This window comes from Oculina patagonica, chromosome 12 (assembly GCF_052425735.1).
Source record: "Oculina patagonica isolate OP01 chromosome 12, crgOcupat, whole genome shotgun sequence".
Lineage (NCBI taxonomy): Eukaryota > Metazoa > Cnidaria > Anthozoa > Scleractinia > Oculinidae > Oculina > Oculina patagonica.
Genome location: NC_135769.1, coordinates 30,266,991 through 30,286,151, shown reverse-complemented (window position 1 = coordinate 30,286,151; position 19,161 = coordinate 30,266,991). Strand labels below are relative to the sequence as shown.

At 38.0% G+C, this 19,161-nt stretch overlaps 2 protein-coding genes across 6 annotated transcripts; both read right to left on the bottom strand.

Annotated features, from left to right (window-relative positions):
• On the bottom strand, positions 1-6,450 carry LOC144632986 (QRFP-like peptide receptor). Of its 2 annotated transcripts, XM_078491744.1 has the most exons (6): positions 5,517-6,450; positions 5,033-5,141; positions 4,485-4,621; positions 3,682-3,952; positions 1,671-1,916; positions 1-683 (listed from the first exon to the last, which is right to left on the bottom strand). In XM_078491744.1, exons 1-6 carry the CDS (start codon positions 5,645-5,647, stop codon positions 366-368), a joined length of 1,212 nt encoding a protein of 403 aa, XP_078347870.1. In that variant the 5' UTR covers positions 5,648-6,450; the 3' UTR covers positions 1-365. The 2 variants fall into 2 exon arrangements, with proteins under 2 accessions (XP_078347870.1, XP_078347871.1); XM_078491745.1 differs by lacking the exon at positions 5,033-5,141 and having other exon boundaries at positions 5,517-5,606.
• Positions 6,451-6,720: 270 nt separating this feature from the next.
• LOC144632996 (galanin receptor 2a-like) lies at positions 6,721-17,714 on the bottom strand. Of its 4 annotated transcripts, none has more exons than XM_078491764.1 (6): positions 17,605-17,714; positions 11,287-11,310; positions 10,686-10,834; positions 10,090-10,360; positions 9,269-9,523; positions 6,721-7,899 (listed from the first exon to the last, which is right to left on the bottom strand). In XM_078491764.1, exons 3-6 carry the CDS (start codon positions 10,799-10,801, stop codon positions 7,555-7,557), a joined length of 987 nt encoding a protein of 328 aa, XP_078347890.1. In that variant the 5' UTR covers positions 10,802-10,834; positions 11,287-11,310; positions 17,605-17,714; the 3' UTR covers positions 6,721-7,554. The 4 variants fall into 4 exon arrangements, with proteins under 4 accessions (XP_078347890.1, XP_078347893.1, XP_078347894.1 ...); XM_078491767.1 differs by lacking the exon at positions 17,605-17,714 and adding an exon at positions 15,254-15,352; XM_078491768.1 differs by lacking the exon at positions 11,287-11,310 and having other exon boundaries at positions 17,605-17,656.
• Between the last annotated feature and the right edge of the window lie 1,447 nt (positions 17,715-19,161).

Here is a 19,161-nt window from a genome sequence, read left to right as displayed (position 1 = left end):
TATGTGTTACCGAGTTTGCTGGGCAGTGAAATCAATGTACCCATTTCTAAGAACAATCCAGTAAAAACTGATCGTTTGAGTGGTGCTTGTTGTACACCATCAAATATACCCCCAACTAAAGTAAGGAAGTGCAAAAAAAACTACGAACGAATACTACGATTTATCTTTAATTTTTCGCTTAAGAATTGACTGGCTCCCTAAGCATTGTGCATTCAGCTGTGTCTTGTCTTTGTGTCCTCTCTGTTTCAAGAAGCAATTGTTTCTTTTTTTTTCATCCAAGTCCAGCCAGTCCCATTGTTACCTGTCCTTAGACTGTTTCAATTAACTCGAGGTAGGAAAAGAAAACGATAATTCGTTCTCTCATCCTAGAGTATCTGGCTGGCGTGGGTGGTTATGTTCGCAAATTCCATGCCCTGAGCGTCTGAGGTGGGATGAACACTGGATGAACCACTGCAGCAGATCATTTTCTTGATCTTTTCCTTGAATTGTTGGTTCAACAGGGCGTATACGAAAGGGTTGACAGCAGAATTGAACAAGACCATGATGTCAGAAATGGCAACTAAGACGGGACCCATGCTGTAAGAAGTGACATAGAGAACTGAACACGTGCCACAAGTACATCCAAATATAAAACTGACCGCTACAACCATCAAGGTGACACGTTTCCGCACCCTTATGATACCCTGCGTGTAGAGAATATGAAACAACAAAGGAAATTCAAACATTATATCTCAGTACCACAGGACTGTCAATAAGCAATGGCTAAAGGCACCTAATGCCCTTCTTTGTAGCATTTACTTTTGCTTTTGTTTCTGTTTTGTTTCCGAAAAAAATGCACAGAGATTATCATGTTATAACTGCCCAAAAGGTGGGAGGCGCGGTGGCCTAATGGTTAGCGCGCTCGCCCCGGTCGCGGCCCGGGTTCGGGCCTGGCCGGGGCGCTGCGTTGTGTTCTTGGGCAGACACTTTCTCTCCAGTGCCCCTCTCCCCCAGGTGTATTGGTACCGGCGTTTACTGCTGGGGGTCCCTGCGTGGTTGCATCCCTCCGGGGGGTGCTCTCTCGTCGCTTTGCTCGGCCGGGATGCTCCGGCCTGGCACTTACCTTTTTCTGCCCAAAATATAAAGATGCGTCAGGTATGACCCGTTTCCCTAGACGAAGCGAAAACGTCTTTACCAGGGTGCTTAAATTTGGAGTTTTCTCCCAACATCGGTCACTGGCTCGACTAGCTTTTTAACTTTAAGAAAAAGCATGATTTAATTTTAAATGAATTGAGTCTGAACTGACCTAGCCCAACATCCACAATTTATAACCGAGGTGCCCTCCCCTATAAGCCTGGTGATTTCGTGGAGCTCTCTTCGCCTAACCATAATAAGTACTGTAATATTCCAAGGTGTTGTAATATTCTTAAGGTGACTAATAAATGATGATGATGATGATGATGATGATGAAGATGAAGATGAAGATGAAGATGAAGATGAAGATGAAGATGAAGATGAAGATGAAGATGAAGATGAAGATAAAGATGGTGATGATGATGATGATGATGATGATGATGATGATGATGTTGATGAGGATGAAGATGAAGATGATGATGATGATGATGATGATGATGATGATGATGATGATGATGATGATGAAAAAAGTTTTTTTATGGTTTCTGTACACTTACCCTTTGTTGGCTTGTATGTTGGTCGTCGTCATTACGTTTAAACCACAAAGTGTACACGGCTTTGGAGTACAATCCAACCATCAGCACTAAGGAAAGAAATACCATCGTCGACCAGGTCACCGTAAAAGCCTCGCCCATCCATTCCTCAGGCCACATATATGCGCAAAAGTTGTTATTCACGTTTGCGACTAAGAACGTCGGAGTACACATTATTAATGAGAAAATCCAAGAACCAGGAATAATAACCTAAGAAATTCAAACGTAAACATTGTAAGCCAAGTTAGTTATCAGGTCAAATCTGTTTCATTTTTTAGGTGAATCTGCATGTTTCATCATGAATATAACACTTTCTTCAGTAACCACTTCAAGCAGTTTGAATTTATCTATCTATTGCTTTTTTTTTTTAAGGAAATCAAATTGTTTTATGTCACTGTTCAGGAAGAAACACACTTACCCAGATTGGAAACAGATTTGACCTCGTATACGTAATTTTAAAAATGTTTAAGTGAAATGCATTCCTGGGAATACAGTTAAGTTTATACTGATTTATATTAAAATGTTTTTTTGTCGGAAGCTTAGGCAGTTTCCCTTTTCGAAAATGAAACCAAAAGGATGATCACAAAATGTGCATGTGTAACAACGCTTCGTTTGTAAAAACACTAATGATAATGGTACTTCTATAGCGCATTTCCCGAAGCTCAATGCGCTTCATAATTACAGCACGGGACGAGATCGGACATCAGCATACTACAGACACCTTTGGCCGCCGCAATCCGTCCATGTATATAATCTCGTCCCACCACCCGACCCATGGATACATGTGAATAGACCAGACTACAACACCGGGAACTCTGTGCCCTACTCTTTGCTATAAATGTGTGGGTTCTTTAACGTCCCCTTCTGAGCACAATAATAACACTGTAGATGCAGGAGACGCGGCCTACGGTTTATCGTCCTTATCCGAGAAGACTAGAACATCTAACCATATGCAGATGTCAATTTAAAGGCAGCACGTTCTCCTCAGTAATTTTAAGACCCTGAGTGTTGGTCCGGTCCTGGGGTCAAACCCGAGACCTAGACCTTCTGCACGACGGTCCGTCGCTTAACCAACTGAGATTTTAGTTCTTTGGAAAATTGGCTGTGGTCACATCACGGCTACTCACTAAAGCTATTTCAGTTGTGACTGCTTCTCTGTTCACTCTAACTGTAGTAACGCCTCGGTGCACGTGATCCAAAACAATACAAACTAGTTAATACCCGAGCGAGGTTCATGGGTAAGAATTAAGTTTACAAACGAACAATCAATCAACTGAAAACGTATTTTCGTTTCGTATGTGCGAGATGAACGTAAATATGCAAAATAAAAAATGAAGCGTGAAGCAAGGGGAAAAAGATTAAACAACAAACAAAAATGTAAATTCAGTTAAAACAAGGAGAAATGTACGTCGAATCGCAAGGACCAATGAGGCTTGAAGTCTTCGGCATTTAGCATCCGTTGATAGTGTAACCTTATTTTTAATTTTCTACTACGGTTTGCCGCACGAAAAAATAAGAAATAAGAAGGATAACAAGACACAGCTTTCGCCCTTCAACCATGTTTACATTTAACGAAGAAATTCTTTTAATCATGGATGTCATCCAAATTAAAGGCTTATCAAAACTAACAGTTGTTAAGTGCGTTGGTGTGACCACAACGTCCACTGGAAGCACCAACTACCGTGTTAAGAATGACGCGATGTAACTTGAGACTTAAACCGCAGTTAAACTGTAGTTGCGGCATAAGCGGCTTTCACGCGACAAACCAAAGTTGGCAAACTCAAGTTGGTCTGTGTGAACGACACAACAACAGTTGGCAAACAAGTTGGCAAACTGTTGGAGAAAACAGAAACAAGTTATATTTGTCGCCAACAGTTGCCCAACTTGTTTGCCGTTGTTGCATCGTTCACACACACAAACTTGAGTTACCAGTTTGTCGTGTGAAGGCCGCTTCAGATGTGACCACAGCCATTACCTTAAGTTTACGCTTGGTGAGTTTCCCTTTGTTACCGTGAGGATACATAACTGCATAATATCGTTCAATGGCGATTGCGACCAAACTGACAATCGAGGAAGCTGATCCAACCCACGCGACGGTTCCACCTGTCAAGAACTTGCATAGATATGTACCAGTCATTCCCTCTTGATGAATTAAGTTGACATTCAGAATAACTTTTGGTGCGATAAACATCGCGAAAACGATATCGCCAACGGCCAGGTTTACAAGCAGATAATTCATGGGAATCCTATGGTATAGAAACCAATTTTTAAATAATAGAAATTGGATGGCGCACTGGGCATCATGTGCACATGGTAACAGCACCAGTGGGTATAAGTAACATCTTAGCAGTATTAAAATTCAAAACTGGAGCAATTATGCGAAATCTTTGTAATGATTGACAGCGCATTTTCATCGCAGTAAGCGAAAATTGGTGAAAGCCCGATACTTTACGTATTTGCATTTCGAAGCTTGTTGCTAGAATATCTTCCAGGAAAAAATAGAAAACCGGAGGAGGAGTAAATTTAAAGATATCTTGCGTGTATAGTTAAAACTTTTCCTGCAGGTTTTGTCAGCTATCCCCTTAATCAGCAAAAAGGAGAATAACATACGATTCAATTGTTTTAAAAATTGTCATTTGAATTAATTCTTACTAGACAGTATTTGTCTCGAAATTCTGTTTTAATCTCTCTACCTTATTAAATGTTTCCCTGTACAATCGACTCGTTCACGGATTAATTATTACTTTAAATAAGTCTTCATGTGCACTCTCGACCTACCTCATATCACGATTTTTCTTGATGATTGCACAAACAAAGGAGTTCCCCACGATATCCACAATAACAAGGAAGGAGACCACTGTTGTTATGGCAACACCAGCCGATTCGGACATGGCAGAAGAGTACGTTATCTTGCCCTTAATAACTGAAACAACACAATCATGCGTGGAACATGGATAATTGCTAATCGCTAATAACGTTTTCCTTTAGGACGTCAAAACCCTCCCCGCGATATGTAAAGAGGTTCCTACAATTGTCTTGGTGTCATTCTGTTTGTTTTAATATACCTAATTTCATGGTCGTGTTTATTTTGCTCTTCAAAAGGTTCCTTTTGTACTGAGGTTCTTTACACGGACTAAACGAAGGTAATTATATGACGAAAAATCCTTCATTTTGTATTAAAATTTCGGCGACAGTCCTGCTTCAAAACAAACAGTATGAATAAAAAATGAAGCCTGAAGCTACGAAGGTAATCCCACAGTGCAAGGAGAAAAAGCTTTTTTCTATAATTATAATTTTCTAAAATAAATAAAATAGTAACGACTTACTTCATTTCTTGAGTATTCAGTTTTTGTGCAGTTTTCTCGATCACCAAAATTGTGACGTATTTGGCGGACATATTCAGTGTATCTGACGCCAATAAAATTGACGTGAATGCTAGGCGAAATGGTGCAAAATAAAGAAACATGGCATGAGTGATCACAAAAAAGCTAAATTCAATATCCCGACGAAGGAAAGAAAAGCATATGACACAACGGAAACAATTCATGGGATGATTATAATATCTACATGCTATCTATATCCCGTATTTTCAGTTATATTATCGTTTGCAAATTTTACCAATTATGTTCATTGAATCATCAGTCAGAACAGTTCATCCGCAACTAGCAAAAAGTCATACTGTCCAAAAGGAAGCGCTATAATTTGTTACAAGCTAATCGAGCTCGTGTTGGAAATTAAATCTATAGGCGCTGAATTTATAGCACAAAAAGGGTTGTCCGGAAAGAAAATACGTGTAATAGATGTACGTACCTTGACAACCTGAAATTGTAATGTAGAATGGATATGCTAGCGAAAAAGCCAAGCGAGGTTTGTAAAACGGAATTTTGGAAAAGCAAACTTGCGACGGTGCACGTGATGTTTTCGATTAGCGTAAATGTCATTTAACGCCAGATGCCTTTTCGGTGAAACACAATAACGTATGCTCAATAAATACGACGCAGAAAAATTGCTTTTGAACAGTTTGCCTATACACCGAAATTTTTGCTTTGTAATTGAGTTTTTGAAGACAACAATACTCCATCGTTACTGAATATAGCGAGAGTCGGCTACACCTGTCGCTCTCGAGCTTGGGCTGGCCTTGAAGATTGCAGCCCGCCTATACCATAATTTCCAAAAAAATCATAGCCATTAGCCTCAACAGAAAAGCAATGATCAATAGGTGCCCAATTTTACTCCAGATTATAGAATATAGCAGATTGCGTGTAAACATTACTTAGGCTTTTTGAGGAGATTAATGTGTTATTGATTTTTTTTCAGCTTGGACTAATTACCAAGTCCCTAAGTGGCAGACATTTCACTTCATCACTTTGTTTACCCTCGGATTTGAAGAGTAGCTTATACAGCTAATATCTCCAAGCATTTCACAGTAAGCACAGTACAAGGGGCAAAGACCAGACCACAACACCGGGAACTCCATGCCCTACTCTTTACGATGAGTGTGTGGGTTCTTTTACGTCCCCTGCTGACCATAACACTGAAGATGCAAGAGACGGGGCCTACGATTTATCGTCCTTATCCGAGAAGACTAGAATATCTAACCATTTGCAGATGTTATTGCAAAGGCAGCATATTCTCCTCAATTATTTTAAGACCCTGAGTGTTGGTCCGGTCTGGGGCTCGAACCCGAGACCTCCCGCACTGTAGTCCGTCGCTCTACCAACTGAGCTAACCGGTCCGCGGTTAAATCAATTTGTCCGCGGTTAATTCGCGGTTACATCAATTTGGTAAAACGATAACCAATTCTTAATAAGATAAATATTCAAATGCGACCAATTGGGTGAAATCATACCATACTGCTACCACGAGTTATCATACCACTGGGGTCTTTCGGGAAAAAACAAAAACATTTTCTCGGTGTAGACTTAAAAGGTACAGTGTGTCATACTATCATTTCCGCCTTTAAGTTGCATCACAGGTAACTCATTTCACACTTTTTTACACAAGTTAGTAAAATTTCTTCGTGTTTTATTACAGAGGCATTGTTTCCATTACAATAAGAGGTGCGTTGTTGTTAAGCTGCACAACTGTCCGTTACGATACGTTGATAAACACAAGAATGAGTTTAGCTAGTTAAACCCTCTATGCATCCTTGCTCCTTCTAAATTAAACACTCAAGAATGAGTTTAGCTAGTTAAATCCTTTATCAAAAACAAATAAAAGTAAAAGTTCCCTCAATGAAACCCCACCTCGAAAACAAGGAGTGGCTTGAAGATGAAGAATTTCGAATATCGAGGCGAGTTTTCAAGAACAAATTGCTTAAAATACCAAGGTTTCTTAGTGGGTATACACAACGATAACATAATTCAACTTAATAAAGTAACACGTTTGAATCTATTTTGAGCAATATGCTTAACCGCCGGCTACTATCGATGCCTCACACTTTACTACGCCTCACTGCCACCAGTTGGACTGGACTGGACCGGACTAAACAAGACTTGTAACAAGACTAAACTGGACTGGACTGCACTGGGATAGACTAGCTATAGAGTAGACTACACTAGACTATATCTAGACTTGTCCGGCTGTCTGGAGTGGACTATTCAGGACTGGACTTAGCTGGACTGCTATGGTCTGGGCTGGACTGGACTACACACATACGAACATACATACATACATACATACATACATACATACATGCATAAACTTTATATATACTGGACTGGACTGGACTGAACTGAACTGATCTAAACTGAACTGAACTTAAACATAACTTAACTTAACTTAACTTTAGTGTCTCTCTCAAGGAGAGGTAATTTTCTCACATAACAAAATAGCATTCCCTGGTACATCACTCAGCACTTTGTGTCGGCAGAGTGCTGTTGTTGGTGGGCTGCTGGATGTCTGGGACTTCCCTATCAACATCGATCTGGTTTGAAGGGCGAAAGATACAGCCAAACAATCCCTTGAGCTTCTCTTTGAATCGTTGGTTGATCAGAGCATATACAAACGGATTGACGGCCGAATTGAACAGGATCATCACTGCAGCAATGGCCCAAGTAACATCGCTGGGGCTGTTGGTGGTGCTGTGATAACTCATGAGGAAGATAATTGCATCAGCCAGCCAGCAGATTGAAAAGATGATACTGACGGTAACAGCCGTCAAGGTAACACGCTTCCGTACCTTTAGCACGCCCTTTAAGTGGGAAAAAAATTAAAGTCTTGTCATAAGGGGAACAGCAGGTGCTAGATAAGTTTCTGTGCTTTTAAGGCCCCGTTTACACGGGTCCGGACAAATTTTTGCACGGACGAATTTTGTACATGGACCGCCTGTTTACATGGATCCGTGCAAATTTTGTTACAGATTGCAGTGGTGTTTACACGGAACCGTGCAAATTTTAGACCAGTCGCGACATTTGAATGGCTTTTTTACGTCTCTGTTGTGATTGGTTATCGCTAATGTTTTAAGCCAATCATGTTGCAGCTAATGCAGCACGCGGCAAATCAAACCTGGCGGCAGAAGCGGCAGAGAAGAACTTTACGTGGTCTGATGAAGAAATTAATTTGTTGCTTAATGTAGTTATAGACTACAAAGCAAGAAACGCAGGGGAAGGAGTTGATTGGGAAACGGTCTGGAGCAAGTATGAAGACGTAACCAAAATGTTTTTGGAAAAGTACCCTCATAACGACAAGGAGAAATTCCCCCGACGTACCGATGCGTCAGGAAGCTTCAACAAAGACCGAATCCAAAACAAACTAAAACGGATCAAGTTAAACTTCAAATTTTTAAATTTTTAAAACAAAATGTAACAAAATAGGGGCATAATGCAACAAAATGTTTCATTTTTGTTAAGCAACCAGGCAAAATATAACTAGATTCCAGGCCTTAACCGCGCTATCTGTGCAAAAAGTTGCACGGTTCGGGTGTTTACACGAGTCCGTACGAAATATGGAACCGTGCCGGTCAAAAATTTGACCTGCTTTTTTCAGGTCCAAAACTTGCACACTTAGCCGTTCAAAAATTCGTCCAGTTCCGCCGGTCCCGTGTAAACGCAAGGTGGAACCGTGCAAGTTTTTGTCCGTGCAAAAATTTGTCCGGACCCGTGTAAACGGGGCCTAAGTTGAGCTCAGCCCACTTGTCTAAAACAAAAATCGTGCGACTAATAGTTTTACCGACACCCGACTGCATGGAATTTCTGAATAGACTTTGGTCTTACTTCACACTTGATAAGTTAAATAGGATGAGATCCATTACGCCATTGGCACTCAAAACACAAACCTAACCACCTTAGTTTTTTTAGGATAGATGGGCACAAGAGTTTGTTTCTTTTTTCGGATAAAGTTAGAATTCTGAAAATATATAACATTTCGTAACATGAAAAAAAAAATTCTAATGCGCTTAACAACTCCTTATGTATTCTAAAACAATCACCATCCCTCTTAGCCTTGACTGCTACACGCAAAGGAAAAACATTTCATGGTCAAATTGGGATAGGTGAAAAGCTATTTAAAACTATCAAAAGTATCCGTTTTTTCGTAACTCGTCTTTTGACCTCTGCTCATACCTTTTGTTGGAAGGAAAGTTCGTTTTGATCGTTGCGCTTGAACCACAGATTGTACACCACGCTGGAGTACAATGCAAGCATTAATGGTATGGGAAGGCCTCCAAACACTAGAAACCACAGCACGCTGAAGGCCTTGCCCATCCATTCCTCAGAAAAGTCCATAATGCAGATTCCGAGCATCTGGTTATAATCCGAACTCAGAAACCCCGGACTTTCCATGATCAATGCAAAGATCCAAGACACAGGAATAATCACCTGAAATACAATGAACGACCCTTAATATTTTATTCATATTGTGACACATCAAGATTAATTCGTTTTCGTTCTTAGTTCTCGTCCTTGCTTGAGGATTTTTCTCCGGGTTCTCCGGTTTTCCTCCCTCCACAAAACCAACACTTATAAATTCCAAGTCGATCGGGAATCCGGGAACCGCAGGTTTGTCAGTCGCAAGGCTGTTATGTGTAACTCTTATTAAGCAAGCAAGTCGATTAATTTTTTTTTACAACGTTGTTGTAAAATTATAACGAAAACACCAAGAAGTGGTTATGTGAAGCACTTTCTACAAAGGACAAAAATAAAATTATACTGCTCTACGCTCTACCGATACCAAAAGAACGCCCACAGCTGTGGAGATAATATTTTACTGGGCCCCTTCGATTGGGCATAAGTTATATACAAAAGCAGACACAAGAAAACTGTTGCAAAATAAATTCAAGGCATTTTAAGAATACGGAAGTCCGTTGCTTTTTACTAATTATTACTCATAATTAAACCAGGTGAGCTCCACTTGCCCATCCAGATAAAAGAGGAACATCTTTTACCTTCAATTTGGCATTGGTGAGTTTCCCTCTGTTACCATGAGGATAATTCACCGCGTAGTAACGTTCAAACGCGATGACAACCAAGGTGAAAGCCGAGCAAGCACCTCCAACCCAGGCGAAGCCTCCGCCTGTCACTAAACTGCATAACACCCTACCAAGGACGCCATCTGGGTGGTTGAACGTATGGATTAAAACGTGAAAGGGAATAAAAAATGTCGCCACCATCATGTCTGCCACAGCTAAGTTGACAAGTAGGAGGTTGATTGGAATCCTGTTAAACGAATTAAGGCGTTTATTTATTCATACCTTTGTTAAAATGCACGAGTTAGTAATCTACGGAAAATAGTTATATGAATTTAAACTCTGATTATCTTAAACAATTTAGTTAAGAACAGTTTTTTATAAGCGTTGGATACCAAATAAACAGAAAGCACGGCCTGCGTCGGTCAACTTCTCGTTAATATACCCAATCTTGTTCGACACTATCGTTTGTTAATAAGTACATTTTTTGGCGAGCATGGACATGGGGTGTATTTGTTTAAGCATAGCAAAAAGAAATATTACTAATAGCAAAGGCTGTAGCCTTATCGACTTACCTCATGTCTTGATTCTTTATAATGACGATACAAACTAGAGTGTTCCCAATGATGTCGACAATGGCAAATGTGCAAAGTATCGTCGTTATGACAGCTTGGCCTGTTTCAGAAATCATGACTTGTCTTATCCGCTCTGCACCCAACAGCAACTAAGGTATCAAAAACAATTAAAAACCAGAGTAACAATCATTTGAGGTGTTGCTCCATCAAGATCGGCCATTACTTGATGTGCAACCTAAACTGTTATTAGATCAATTACAGTTAGATGACTTCTTAAAATTGCGTTAGGAGCATCTTCTCATGGTCTTTAGTCCACAAGTAAAACGCAATGACGACAACTGCAGACAATATAAAGCCCAAAGCGCGTACCAGGACAATATTGGGGAGCCGGCAACAAACCTGAAGGCCTAGTATGCAATATTTTTTAAATGTAAATTATTTATGGCGTAAAACCTGAACATCTGGTCATGTTAAAAAAATAGCATTTAATTTGATTTGAAAGAAATTTGTTCCACCCACATTTCTGTTCTTTCGGAAAGGCCTGTACTGACTGATGACTGTACTTATACTGATAAAAAAATCATGAACATAAAATATTTACCTTATGCAACAATACACAGAGAACCTGCAATCAGAAGTCAAGCACAAGGGAACATATTAAAACTTCCAAAAAACAACATCCAGCAATAAACGTATAGCATTTCATATCGTGAACGCCTTTTTTTAAAAATAAACCGTAATTGCATGCATTCTCTATACAACCATTATGTTAAAAGACCGACAGGTTATATTAATTGCATTCGTAGGTCGGTCAAAAACAACTTACACGATTACATGCAATTACTCAGGGCCTGATTACATGGCGAATTTCAGCTTGGGCTGAAATTTTAACTCGGTTTGCCGGGCTGGAATTTTGTTGCGATTACATGGCGAAGTTCAGCCTAGGTTAAACACTTTTAAAACTGAAAAATTATCTGTCTCTCGTTGAAAACCATCACTGCGCATCCGTAAGCTCACTTTTCAGCCCGGGTTGGAATGTGAATGCGATTACATTGGGTTTTTCAGGCCGTTTTCCCGGGCTGAAATTTCCAGCCCAGTTTCAAAAACCGGGCTGAAATTCCGCTCGGGATGAAATTTTCTTCATGTAATCGCAAACGTCTTTTTAAGACGATTTCCTCTGGACCCGGGCTGAAATCTCAGCCCGGAAAAGCGGGCTGGATTTTCAGCCTGGGTCGAAATTTGCCATGTTATCAGACCCTTAGAATCAATACTGTACCAAAGCGTGCGAGGAGGTCGTGGAATCATAAATTGCAATTCTGGGTAGAACTAGTGTCTGCTCTCCTGAATAAGATTGTTTTTTTTCTTGTTTTTTTTTTTAAAAAAGTGATTCTTCCGAAAATTTCATTAAAGCTTATGATATTGACAATTAAAGGCAAACAACAAATTCCAATAATTCTAAAAGTTCAAGGATTTTTACCATTGCAAAAATTTGGGTGTCTTCAGGTTTTATGACATTAATGGTCACCGTGTCAACTCTTAATACTTTCCGGAAAATTAAAGTGCACAGGCACCTGAAATCTAAACTGAACATTTACTCAGTGTTTAATTAAATTTACAAATGTTTTAGTTCCAATGTAATTGATACTACCACAAATTAAATTTATGTTCTCGCTCGTTTTCGGCTTATTGTGTGTAAAGTTCTTGAAGAACAAACTACACTGAGGAAAATCCACGAAATGTCTGCCAAAGATATGCGCTTTTTAGCGCACAAAATTGGGTGATGTCTTTATTCAAAGAAAAAGCTCCTGTCATTAAAAAAATCAAACTGATCGATATTCAGTAAACAGAGAATGATATCATTAGAATAACTTGTATTAAGTCAATAACTTGTGCTAACATGACCGGCAGACCAAAAATTAGCAAGAAGGAAACCGCAGTTTAGCTGGTAGTTATAAAAATATAAAAAAAAAAAAACAGGTTCGAAACGAAAAAAAAATATTTCTGCTGTTTGAATCATGGTTCACATATCCTAATGAAATTCGAGTGTAACATGACACCTCTATTAATTGAGTAGAGTAACCTTCGATCAGGCGTACTCTTTCACCATCGCGTGTAAAGGTCTGAACGCAGGCTACGATTGAAAAGACCTGAAATGTGAACCTATAATTATTGTAAAGAAAAAGCCTGTCCATCATACTAAAGAGCAACCTTTTTCTCCACATTTTCAATGGACCTGTTTTCGTTCAGCTTTAAGGTTTTAAGTTTGGGCAGTCGTTTTGTTACACTGGCAGTAGCGCAAAAAATAGTTGACTGTCTTTTTAATTCTACCACACCACTTTATTAGACAGACGTAAAACTAACTTTAGCTATGAATTATTTTAGTCTGACGTAATTTGCAACAACTGGGCTCAGAACCAATCAAGTGAAAGAAAAAGAACTGTCAATAGGTAGTGGCGTGGTTAAAAAGAAATAGCCTGATCCTCGGAAAAAGTTTATTCTTTTCGAATCCCGTTGAAGCCCTGAATTTTTTTCAGGCTTCTTTATTCCAATTGCTTAAATTGGAAATTCACTTCCATGATCATTTATCACTTTCATATACATCCGCAGCTCATATATGAATCATTTCATATACATTACATCATTTCACTCCTCTCACGGGTAAAATATGAACTCACAATTGACCTCGCTCCCAATGTGTGGCTTCAATAGCTCAGTTGGTAGAGCATCGCACCGGTATCGCGGAGGTCACGGGTTCGAATCCCGTTGAAGCCCTGAATTTTTTCAGGCTTCTTTATTCCAATTGCTTAAATTGGAAATTCACTTCCATGATCATTTATCACTTTCATATACATCCGCAGCTCATATATGAATCATTTCATATACATTACATCATTTCACTCCTCTCACGGGTAAAATATGAACTCAAATTGACCTCGCTCCCAATGTGTGGCTTCAATAGCTCAGTTGGTAGAGCATCGCACCGGTATCGCGGAGGTCACGGGTTCGAATCCCGTTGAAGCCCTGAATTTTTTTTCAGGCTTCTTTATTCCAATTGCTTAAATTGGAAATTCACTGCGATGATCATTTATCACTTTCATATACATCCGCAGTTCATATATGAATCATTTCATATACATTACATCATAGTTTATTCTGTTGTTCGTATATGTTTATACCATCGGGAAAATTTTCCCACCACTTCGTCCATGATATTTATTGTGCTTGTTTGAAGATTGAATTGATTAGCTGCAATACGTTATGGTGAATCTATTTGTTATTGTCAAAAAGTGTTTTTAACTCCTCAACAAAATGGTTTCCGTTTTTCTTCGTTTGATCTCCCCATTAATTGCATTTTGTTTGCTTTTTTCTCTGCTTACTCGGTGGTTTTTGTTGATCAGTTGCAGTTGTGCTCAATAGTAAAATCTTACAAACCAAGCAACAGAATTGCTGTACTTATGTATAATATCAATTTTACAGGGAATCGTAGTTTCATAATTGGTAGCAATTTCTGAGAACTGACGAGTTATTATCTGCAAACTTTGAGGCCATATTTATGCCGTAACAAGATGACTTGATTTGAAGCATTTAAGGCCATTTGTACGAATAAATTTGATGCATGCGCTTAATTAATTCCTATTTGACTTTTTTCCTTTTTGCCTTTTTCTATTACAACCTTATGGCGTGTATATGAATTTAAATTTTAAAATTTTAAACAATAAACTACTATTTGCAATTACGTGTTATGATAAAGTCAAATAATCTCTACGTAAAGCTGCTTGATAACGAGAGTCTTGCAGGTTTGGACGGAACTAAATATTGTCTCAGTTAACAGTAAACGAAAACTATTAAAAATGTTAATATTATGTTAAATGAATTTGGAAGCAGTAGCCAGGAAGTCTAGTGTTTTGTGTTAGCTAAAAGATAAATATAAAACCCGAATTCTAGACGTTGCTTTATGGTAAACTTCTATCCAGCCAATATGAATTTAGCAGCTATCTTATCAATTTGCTTCGATGCCTTGGATAAATATACGTTAAATTAAAGAGCTTGATAGATCACTCAGATGTATTAAAGGTTTCATTCTCAAGAAAACAGAAACGAAGATTGTGAAAGGCATCAATTTTTTCACAGCAGTTCGTAATATTAACGAACCTGGTAGCTGGAGGCTTAATTCGATTCTAATTGCAAGGGTATATGCGAACCAGGGTTCAGAAATATAAGAAAACGCCAAAATTGTATTATATCAACGGTAAGCCGCAAAGAACCCAAAATTGTGGTTTTCAAAATACCAAATACAATGTTTAAATCTCATTTACCCATACCACTAAGAAAGTAGAAAGCAAACAAAGAACATTGGCAAACCCCTATAGGTTCAATCAGTTTGCACGAAAAAACCTATCCTTTAATTACCAAAATTTCAAATTACCCTTGCTAATATTTCATCCGCGCCTAGTCGTTTCTATGTTTCTGTTTTATTTCATTTTTATATATATATATTTTTTTACTATACTGTCAATGATGTTTTGATTGCTCCTTCGATATCTTAAATAAACAAAACATAAACTTACCAGTTCTTTTTTTGACGCAATGAATACATCCGAAACACTCGCTTATAATTTGCTATTTTAGCCAGTCGTATTGCTTTTCATATAATCTAGCCTTCTCAATCCTTCGGAGTATCCTATTTAAGTGACGCTCGCATCGAGGGTATTTTATTTTAGAAAATTGCATCGATATATTCAATATTCTTCCACATAAGATTATAGTACTTTTAGGCTAAAGCTTTTCTACCCTTCAATCACTTCGCTTATTCAGCTGCAGTTTTAGATTTTCGGGTGCCTTTTTCGTAAATAGCACCTTGAGGCATGTAAAATGAAATAAATTTGAAAAATCCTCAAACTTGCATGATAATTTCTGATCATTGCTTAAAATATAACTATAAGTTCAATTTTATTTTTCATTTATGTGAATGGCGGGTATGACGATTTCACAGCCCTCGCATCAGTTTCCAGGGTTCAGTTATTTTTTCGATTAAACAAGACAAACAATAACCAGCTTAGAACGTGTTGACTCAAATATTAAGTAATTTATTTTGAATTTGCATGTGTTCAACTTATTCTTTTTCTGTTAAAAGATTTCGAGATAGCTATTAAGACCAGGAAGACATTCAATTAAATTTATATCTGGAGCTTTCCGGACCCCCAGCTATTGTAGCTGCCTTAAGGTGGATTTTCACATTGCATGAACCACTTTCGTACACGTTTACGCAAGTAATTCATACATTGTCTCTAATTTTTTACGCGCGTAATCGCACGTAAAAAATTATGCGTCAGTGGAAATCCACCTTTAGGCCAGAAACAATTGCTTTTTATATTAGGCAGGACGATTTTTTTACTTATTTTGCATTTGTAAATGCCATCGACATTTCAGTCATGTTTTATTTTTTTTCAGACAGTTAATCAGATTTTTGCCAAACTGTTAATGAAATATTACACATTGACTAACTTTTATCAGCGCGCGTGCTATCTTTCTTTCTTCCTTTTTTTTTCTTAAAAAATAAATGACGTCCAACAGCTTTCGAACTGACGTAGGCATAAACACCAGCCGGATGGTCTTAACTAAAAGTGACAAAAATAGTCATCAAATTTTAACTTGAACATCGTTAACTCACTAACAAACTTCAAGGTGTTATATGTCTTGGATACGTGTAATTTAAGCATAAAATTAGCTTATATTTAGTGGACTGAGTGCATGCACACTGGAGCAAAATAATCGTCCTATTATGTCCACAGTTTTTCAAGCTCTAGTACTGAGAAACTGAATAAAGAAACTTGTAAATGGCAATTTTAAAATGATCCGTTAAGGAAGTACACTGTATTCGTAATTCCTGAAATTAAAATTAACGCAAGCGGATCGATTGAAAAACATGTTTCGGATGTCCTGCATCCATCTTCAGTTGCAAACAACATAATATGAATAACTGAAATACCATGATGTGAAAAGGCAAAAAGGATTGAAAAAAAAAACATGTTTTCGCACCATTGTATATCAGTTATTCATATCCATGTTGTCATTCAGTAATAAACATTCTATTTTTGTATTTATATCACATCGACTAGCAGAAAAGATTATAAGTGATATATCCTGAGAAACCTGATATAAATTCCGTGAGTTTCTCCAAAATCATGGGAAAAAAACATAAAAATATCTAAATTTCATGGATTTATATGAATAATGGGTTTTTCAAAGAATTAATCCGTAAAAATACCGCCATGGAAATTCGGCGAAAAAACTATAAATTTGCAATAATGTGTTCAGGAGATTTAAATGGATTTCGCTTTCACTTTTTCATAATTGAAGAGGTATTAATGCTCCATTACTAGCTCGTTTACTTACCGACGTCCGAAAGCAAAAACGAGGCATTTATTTTTTCTTGACAACTATTATGGCTGTCAAATACGTAAGCAGCTGATAGTTGAATGTAAATAGGTTTTTAAGAAGATTTGCCTTATTATCGGTGTCCGCTGTAACTGACCTCAGCAAAACTTAAGAAAAGACATCATTTTTTTACATAATCATAGGCTTATAATAAAATATTTTACAAATATAAAACCAGAAATCAAAACACTAGTATTCTAGCCAAATTTTCCCCTTGAATCCTTTTGCCTGCATACGTACAGTGAGCAACTTTTTGTCGACATGCTTCCAAGACTACAAACCGAAGTTGTTCATATTTAAAAGAAGTAGGTAAATAAAAGAATTAAAAATAAAAATATAAAATATATAATATATAATAAAAGGGATAGCAAAGACTGCAAAAAATAATCAGAATAGTTTTTTGCTAAGAAGTCGAAACGGAGGTTGTCAGAGACATTTCGAATAAACAGAATATGTACTTGCGAGACTAAAAAACTCTTACCTTATTTATTTATCTGTTATGTCTGCTTCTGAATCTCGCGAATTTTACTGTTACCAGGACAGATCCATTCTCTGTTTCAGCAAGTCGCTGCGCCAAACGCAAATATTTTTTTAAGCTTTGAATATGTGGGATAAATAATAAATCAATCCTTCAACAAGTCAAACTTGTTTTTTTCGGGCCGCCCACTTCGGCAGCTATAAAGATTGATTTTAATATTGCACTGGCAATTAGTTCAATCGTTTATCTAAAAAGAATTTATATTATGCTAGCAACTAATCGAGAGCGAATAAACATCAGAGATTACAAATGCAATCGTTTCTAAAGCACTTCTTGGCTTTTGATTGTACTATAATGTTTAATGCGAGAGTTTCACTCACTCGTGCAACATATTTACTTTGAAAATTGTACACGTTTTTTGTCGATGGAAATGTGCTCGCTGTACTTGTCTGCGGTGGTTGCCTTTTTTTTTTAATGCACCCGATGTCGTCCATTAACCCTATTCAGACCGGGCTTTTTTGGACCTTCTCAGACCGGGCGGGGGGGGGGGAGCTTCGGAAGCCCCCCCCCCCCCTATGTAACTTCCAGAATATTTAAGCAATCACCATGAAACTTATAGGATGTATTGTACGTCCGAAACTCTTTCTTTTGGGATACGTCACGTGGGATGGTGACGTCACATCACGTGGCAATTACATCATGATGTCAAAACAGCCGCCATCTTGGATCCGCCATCTTGGATTTCAAAATTTTTCCAAAATGCCAGAAAACCACCCAAAATCATTACAAAGTACTCAAAATGAATAAAAATGTGCTTTAAACCCGTAAAAATGTAAAAATAATGCCATTTAAGTTGATTTTTATTAACAGAAACACGCAAAATTACAATACTGTTGCCATGGTGATGTCAAGTTCCTGACACATCATCCAACCCTACCAATTTGTTGCCAGATAAATTTTAGGAAAACTCAGAAAGTTTGGCAGCGTTTGGTTAAATCTTAAAACAAGAACATTGAGAAGCTTGAGAAGCTTAAAATCGGGCGCTTTGCCTTGAAAGGCAGGGTTCAGTACAGCAGAAACCACGAAGCAGTTACTTAAGTAGCACTCAGTCCGACTGTGTTTGTGTAAGTCACAGGGCTTGCATGAGCTGTATTAGTGTGCATAATATAATATCTAGAACGTTGTCGAGATTGCATTATTACTTAATGACATGATGGTTTCAATTTATAAATGTATCTCACACAATACAAATAAACGATTGAAGTAGACGACTAGACAATGTAAAGTTTTAAGACTTAGCAAAGTGCAGTGTATTGGTAATACTGTAAGGTGCGGTTTCACCTGAAGGTCGTGTGCTTTTCGGTATTTTCCAGGCATTGCACTTTGATGGGACAGTACTACAACTGTTTACCGGGGAACTACTATTGTCAAGAAAATGATCACAACTTGTTGATGAATGATTGAACATTTGTTTCATACCATTACTGTAATAGCAATTGATAAAGGCTTTTAGTCCTGAACCAAAGTATAAGGACTGGGAAATACTGAAACCCATTATCA